Below are 7,984 nucleotides of genomic sequence, written 5' to 3'. Positions count from 1 at the left end.
TATGAGACCTGTTGCCGATATTAGTGTCTTGGAATGATCTCATCTTTCATCCTGGCTAAATTCCAACACACAATTTCATTAACCCAGGTACTGCAGGTGATAAAACTCATTTTTCCCTAAAGAGACAGCTAAAAAGTACCAGTTATACATTTATGAAGTACCAGCAATCAAAATTATGGATTTTCTAAAAGGTTTTTAACTACTTTTATTGAAAGGAAAATCGCTGTCTCAGACTTTTGTGACACTACTGCTAATAATAAATTTTACCATTTAGACGTGGCCGTAATATGGTAGACACTGTCAATAAAAGTGCGGAGCAAAGACGATCCCTGTCTTTTCAGCGATGCCTTCTGATTACATGCCGGAAGTGATCACGTGACACACCTAGGCTAGCTAAAGGCTCTTAAAATATAAGAACACACAGCACTGCCTCTACAGTGCTACAATGTGCTGTGTACACAGACCGCGATGTGCAGAACTGCCTGGGTAGACAGTCAAAACTTTCTCTGATGCTTTCAGAGCCTATGAGGAAAAATTAAATTTTATTTGCATTTCTGACTAAAATCTGTTCGCCACAAGAAAAAAACACGTTCCGATGTTATTTGCTTCTTTTTGAGCAAAGGGATGGCACTGGGCCTGTTATCTTTGGCAAACTTGTCTCAACTTTTCTATCGAACATTCTATAGATCACTAGAGGGCACTGTGGTATTTAGGCCACTCTGACCTCCGAGTACTTGGAAAGGTCTTGAACTCCTGAACAATGTCAGAAAGGTGAAAGGAGAGATTTTTTAAAGGGGAAAAAAAATGTTTTCTCGGTACCACCTGATCTTTCTTCTTCTCAACTCAAAAAGGCATGAAAAGTGGGAGAGTCAAATCCAGAAACATATTTAAGCTCACTGTGAAAAACTCCAAGACTTGTCCCCTGGGATCTGATGGGGGGAACATTCCCTCCCCCAGGTCTGGTGATGGAAATGGGGAGGCTAGAATCATATGTGCATGCGCCCACCTTCTAGAAGGCTAGTCCCCGCCACTTGCTCTCCTGCACTCACTGGAGGTAATCTCACTGCAGAACATCCAGGCGTGCAAACCCAGAGCCACGGATGGGCTTGGAACAATTTATGACATCCGGCCTCCTTCGACATGTATTAGCATATACCTGGTTTCTTTAACATACACTTTGTTTTTCCAAAACCACAAACATCGGTGCTGGAATTTCATGTGGAAGCGCTTAAGGGGCTGAAAGTTAACACCTTTGTGATCCTTGCAGCCTCTCGGTGGCTGCGGAAACAAAAGCCTCTTTGTCGAGGCTTTCTTGAAATGTTTTCTTAACATGTTCCAAGTAGTTTTAGGCCGGGAACTAAAGTAAACAAGATGTTACCATGATAAAAACACTTGTGAAAACATTACAGAGCAGCACTTAGGAGTTTCTTGCACCTAAAACTCTTCACAGTTTTCAGAAGTGAAATTCACAGAAAAAAAATTTTTGTAAAAAGGGAATTAGTGATGAAATATCCTCTGCTAACCTCTGCTGTCTCCAGCCCTCGACCCTTTTGAAAGGGTTAAAGTTCCACCGTTGGGCATTTTCTTGCGACATTTCCCTCCCTATCTTCTATGAGAGCACATATAACATTTATTTTGGCTTTAAGAAGTAATGTACATCTGACTAACATGCAGAGGAATCTGGGCTTTGATTGTCTGGCATGGTGCTTTCCTCCAGGAGCAATAACTAAAAGATAAAAATAAAAACAAAAACCCCAAATTTCTTTCAAATGGCTATTAAGCAAGGGCCCAAATTATACTTTTATTAGAGGTTCTACAAGCAACCATCGAAAAGAAAAACTAGGGGAAATGGAAATATTTTTCCCAAACACACGACTAGCTGGTATTTGTGAAGCTATGGGTCTGTGTCTGATTTGACGTTCTAAGTTAGAAACAGGAAAATGTGGTCATGATTTAACCTTCAGATCCACTCCCCACCTTGCCAAAGAATGGTATGCGCCCTTTTTCGAAAAGCAAAGGGGAAGAATTACAGATTCCTGTTTTTGTTGGTGAGGACTGTCTTCGACTTGGTTAAGAGAGAGAAAAAAAAAAACCTGATCCAAGTGGGGAGAGGGCAGGAGAACACCCTAAGCGTCACCTATCTGGATGGTACTGGGCTTGTTTTTGTTTTTCTGTTATCTGAGGATTCCAAGCAACGCAGGGCTGGCGGGTTGCATCAGAGTCAGCCTGAGTACCTGCTGCTATCAGTTTCCTCCAACAAACGCAACCGTCACATGATAACTCGCGGTTGATGATAGATTAAAAAAATAATCAACACTAAAACTGCAACTTGTTTTGAAAAGAAACAGGGAAATAAATGCACACAAAAGACTGGGTATCTGCTGATTCTGATACAGCATCCCTCTGCTGGCTGCGAGAGAAAGACAACAAGGTGGTCATTTGCACAGTATTTATCTCTGAAATCAAGGGCCCTGTAGTGTACCTCACCTTGGTATACCTTGGTGAGGTGTACTACAGGAATGACCACAGAAGAGTGTCAAATCTCTGGTTTTGATTCACCAACAGTTATGACATTTCTTCCTCAGGAGGGAGAAAAAAAAAAAAAAAGGCCACATTTTGAGACCTGTGAATGCCCTCTCCCTTCTCTTCACCTCTCTCTCTCTCTCTCTCTGTCAACAGAGGCATTTTATCGTCACATGGGGTTTTTATCCTGAAGAACTGATCTTGGCCTCTCTAAAAGTTACACCTTCCCAGCCTGAGCAACAGAAGATCGGAAAACAGGTACCAAGCCAAATCACTCTGCCCTTTCATACTGAACCCTAAAAACCAAGGAAGAACCCAAGCCCATGTAAGTATAAAAACTGCAATAGGTGAATGAAGTAGCAGAGCAAAGCAGGCATGGCTATTTCCCCCAAATACAAATAAAAATGAGGCCTCTGTGAACACAAACTTAACTAACCCAGGAGAGCGATGCCCAGGGAATGCAAGAATGTGGCTCAGCTGAAAAGGTAACGACACCAAAACCTGTACCCTAGGTCAGACGTCAGCAAACTGGTCCAAGGGACACTGCCACACCCAGTCGTTACGTAGGGTCCTGTGGCTGCTTCTGTGCTACGATGGCGGAGCTAAGTGCTTGTCTCAGAGACTGGATGGCCTGCAAAAGCTCATCATGTTTACTATCTGATCCTCTATAGGAAAACTTTGCCACCCTTGCCCTCAGATCATATTCGACCGTGTAGGACTTTTGACCAGAAATTGATGGTTAAAAATTGTATTAAAGGGCTTCCTAGGTGGTGCAGTGGTTAAGAATCTGCCTGCCAATGCAGAGGACATGGGTTCGATCCCTGCTCCAGGAAGATCCCACATGCCACGGAGCAACTAAGCCCGTGTGCCACAAAAAAAAAAAAAAAAAAATTGTATTAAAGAACAGTCTCTTCTGATATATCAAAGCTCTGCATAGTCACAGCCTCTTCCCTAGGTACAAGGTCAGCGATGTTTGGATGGTTTCAGTTATTTCTCTTTTACAATTATCCTTAAGTAGATGTGAAAAGAAGTACTAATATTTTTCGAGAGTGCCTGCTATGGGCCAGACACTTGACACGATGTACCTTTTAATTCTCACAACCCTGAGAGGTAGTTACTATTATCCCAAAACACGTGTGCTGACACTGAGCACAAAGAACGCACTCCTAGCAAGTGGCTTTAGTACGCGTTCCGCCATTCTTCAAAGCGTTCTTTATACCTGCTGCCTTACACAGAAAGCACAGAGTTAATAAAATGAACTGCTTCTAACCAGGTGGTATTATATAACAGTTAAGAGCAAGTCCTATGAAGCCACACTGCCTGGGTTTGGATCTTGACTCTACGTCTTACTAGCTGTGTGACCTTGGGAAAATTACATAGCCTTGCTGTGCCTTATCTGTAGGTTGAGAGTTAGACTACAATAATACTGCTGTAAGGTGGCCGTATTAAGTGAGTTATATACATAAATCACTTGGAATTGTGCCTGTTGTGCAGTTCAGGGCTATACCAGGGGAGTGTAAAATTAGGGGATTTAGAAGATAGGTGGAAAAAAAAATCTGTGAAGCAACACCTACATCAAAGGCAGAGCAATACTACATGTTGTTGAGTAAGACTGCCTTGAGAATCTAAGCACCACGGGTATCAATTTGCTAAGACCATAAGAGAACACCTCTAAAGTGGGATAATGGCCCACTCCTGGGCCCAAGAAAGAGGTGCTCTCAGAGTCTACAAACCTGGCAGTTTGAGAAGAAATGCTTGAAACATCACTTCCCAATAACAATGACTCCACTTTGATGTCATTCAAAGAGGCCACGTGGCTTCTGTTCGAACCACAAGAAGCACAGCAGCTCTCTCAGTCCAGCTCAATGGAAAGCAAAGTTGGTTTCACTAAAGCCAATGTGACTACCCTTTGGACGGAGCAGACATGTGGGAGATGTGAACTCACAAGAAGACTGGCTGACTTTCCACTTCTCTAGGCAAGGTCTGGAAACCCGAAGACAGCTAAGAATTTCCAAGAGCTAACATCATGCTGTAGAAGAAAATCAAAATCCCGAATTTGTCACAGACCGCCGATCAAGGGGTAAACTCAGGGAAACACCAAGAGAACTCTGAGTTCTAAAGGGTTTTTTTCTTATTCAGCATTTAGTCTCCCTTTGCTGGTTTACAAAGACTCATTTTTAACTTTTGGGAACCAGGTCTCTTAGCCCCAGTCCCCCCCATGTGGCCTACTTCTGCTCTGAAGGTGGACATCTGACTCAAGCCTGGCTACCTTATTGTGATTGGTTCAAAGCTAGAACACATGACTCAATGTTGATCAATGAGAGTTCGCCGAGAACATTTTTCTGGAACTGCTGGAAAAGAGATGCACTCTGGGATGGATAAACTTGCGGCAGGTAAATCTGTCGTCTTCAGTTCCACTTGGAAAGAGCCCGACAATGAAGGTAACAAAGAAGAAAACAGAGCTAAGGGACAATGAACCGATACGCCAATAACCTTGTGTAAGCATCAGGGTCCAGTCATGCTTGCAGCCAGTGGTACCATCGGACCTCCCTGTTATAGGAGCCAATTACCACCCCCCACCCCCCTCTTTTTGGTTTAAGCCAGTTGAAGTTGGATTTCTATAGCTTGCAAACAGAAGTCTTCTGACAACTATAGGTCAATAAATAAGTACTAGGAAACAAGCAAGCAACAGTACTAGGATTGTAGTGAGGGTTCCAATTCCACTGAGCAAACATGCCACCTCATGTGCAAAACCACAGCACACAATAGAGGGACATGAGTAGAAGGGAAAACTAAATAGGTGGTTTCCTCTCCAGAGCCAGACTCCCAACATCCTTAGACGAAAAAAGCACTTTTTCATAGAAATCAGGTCTAGGCTCTGATTCTGATGCTCTTCAGATTCTTTTCTTTAGAAATCAATGCAGTTTGAAAGTGTGCTCTTTGTGGATTTTTACTTGTACACACACACACACACACACACGTACACACATGTACGTACACACACACGTACGTATGTACGTACACACACACACACACACACACACACACACACACACACACACACACACACACACACACACACACACACACACACACACACAGCCCCTAACCTGAGATCACAGAATACATGGACCTAAAGAGGATCAGGGTCGAAATACTTCGCCTATTAACAACACATTTTAAGTGGTCAGTTGGAAACATGCCCTTTTCCCTCATGACTCTAAAACTGATACATATCACCAAGAATATTGATGGCAATTTTACAGTTCTAGAGACTTTATAAAATAAATCATATTTACAGGTGTTCACTGGGCAATCGACAGGGGACTGAAATTAGCACCAAGATATTTACCAAAGCTAGCACTGGTGCAGAAGGTGAAATCAGAATTTAAATGTGGTCTCTGCCAAGATCTTTTTCTCTCATTATCTACATACAATTCGGCAAGCGATGAGGATCTAACAAAACAAAGATTCTACAGTGAGGGATTTATGAGAGAACAAAGCCCAATAGCACTAACTTGAATCATCATAATTGTAAAAGCCTGTTGCTTAATTTAAAATAAAGTATCACTGCTCTTGAGTATTAATATTTAGAAATAATTTAAAATATCTCTTTAAAAAAATTTTTAAGTACTTAAGTTTTTAATGACCACATAATGCTCTTGAAGTAAAATATTAAAGTGGGGAAGCTCTGAAATGGATTCACAGACCTCCATTCATTAATCAAAAAAAATGATATTCACCTAAAGTGCTTGCAGGTAACACTAGATATCTCTCTAAGGGTGGCTTTATTAAAATATTTGTATCCAGGTCCATAAAGATAGATACAGAGATTGTTCTAATAATATAAAGACTGCACAAAACCAGAGACCTGCATGTAAATCAGCCCGCTTCTATTTCCTGGGGCTTGAATGAGACAGAAAAGCCAGAGGCAAAGGCTCCCCCCCTCCCCCCCATCCAATTTGCAAACCATCATGCACCTACATATACAGGAGTTTTATACTTGCATATGTTTGCTTGTTGTATGATATATAAATATATTAAATATAATGTAGTATTATATTCCATCCATACATCAATGATTCAATGATACTATGAATATATTTATGTGATGTCAATAATGCAGGGCGGTTTCATCTCAATATTTTTAAAGGACAAGGCACCGTAGATAAGCGAGATATGAAGGTGTAGTGCAGAAGCATTTCACTTTGGCTAGGAGAGGATTAACATACCATTTACTTATAGGGATGCTTTCTCAGTGGTAGAGATTCAAATGGGATAACCCAAGTGACAGGAACTAAACTTACTCCCTCCTTTCTATGAGGACAAGAATCTGAACAAAAGTCAACACCGATGTAGAAAGATAAGAGTCCAACTGGTAGCTTTTCCTGGGCATTCATTTCTTATGTTTATAAAGTCGTTTGTGAAGAGACAAAGAAGAGGCCCAATCACCAAACCAAAACTGGCCACTAAATGACACCAATTTTATAAAACTAGAGCTAAGCCGTATGTCACTGGCTTCATATGTAGGGATGGGAATAAAAGTGAAAACTAAATTACTGCCAGTTTAATACTGGGAGAACTTTTTAATGAATCACTGTCATTCTGAGAAAATAAGTAAACATAGGCTCTTACTAAGAGGATCAAAAATGCCCTTGGAGGTCAATCTTTTCCCCTTTACAAGGCAACCCTCAGTAGATTTTGTAACTACTCCTATGACAGCGCTAGACATGGTGATTTAGTCTACCCTCGTCATGATGGTGTGAAACTCTCCACCAAAAAGGCACTTCATGAGGAAAAGCATGAACAGTGGGAGGTGATGGCTACGTAAAAGAAGAAAGCAATATCAAATCATTCTTACTTTAGAAATGATTGGAAATCTTCACACACTGCTTCACAGCCAGGCCACTTGCACACGCCATGTCCATACAGAGGATGGCTATGGGGATGCTCCTCGTGGGACAAACTGCAAGAAAACACACAGAGGACAAGAGAATGAGCTGGATGCCCAGAACCATCCCGCCAGACACACAAGGCAAGAGAAGGCAGCCCATGTGGCCAGAGGTGAACATGAACCAATCTGTGCTTTCCTCTTCCTGCGGAATGTACAAATTACTTGTGCAGTGCGCACTACTTAAAAGCAAGAGTTAAACTTCAAAATGTGAACAGTCCAATATTAGAAATGTACCACCACGGATGAAAAGTGCTTGACAGGCTTCTGTCAGAGGCAAACCTCTCTACTCAGACTGCAAAGGATTCGTAAAAGGCTAGAATTTATCATTTACTCTACATAATGAAAATGATAAAATCTGTGCTTGATTTTGAGATTCTCTCACTGTTTTCTACCCTGAATATTACATATTTCTCCTCCTTCCTTCTGCTGCAAACAGTACTCCCCCAAATGTATAATCTTCTCACAAGTTAATTTTATCGAGCAAAGAGCGCAAAGCTAAACAACTTA

General features: G+C 41.5%; 1 protein-coding gene across 11 annotated transcripts in view; it reads right to left on the bottom strand.

The window, feature by feature from the left end:
• The window catches only part of FOXP1 (forkhead box P1), a 595,386-nt gene that overhangs the window by 45,359 nt on the left and 542,043 nt on the right, over window positions 1–7,984 (bottom strand). For all 11 annotated transcript variants that reach the window (XM_057705386.1, XM_057705388.1, XM_057705387.1 and 8 more), the window contains one exon: window positions 7,385–7,489. In XM_057705386.1, coding sequence (XP_057561369.1) covers window positions 7,385–7,489 — 105 coding nt within the window. The remainder of the gene's footprint in view (window positions 1–7,384; window positions 7,490–7,984) is intronic.

The sequence above is a fragment of the Hippopotamus amphibius genome, chromosome 13, assembly GCF_030028045.1.
Source record: "Hippopotamus amphibius kiboko isolate mHipAmp2 chromosome 13, mHipAmp2.hap2, whole genome shotgun sequence".
Taxonomy (NCBI): domain Eukaryota; kingdom Metazoa; phylum Chordata; class Mammalia; order Artiodactyla; family Hippopotamidae; genus Hippopotamus; species Hippopotamus amphibius.
This window is presented reverse-complemented; position numbering and strand designations above follow the sequence as displayed.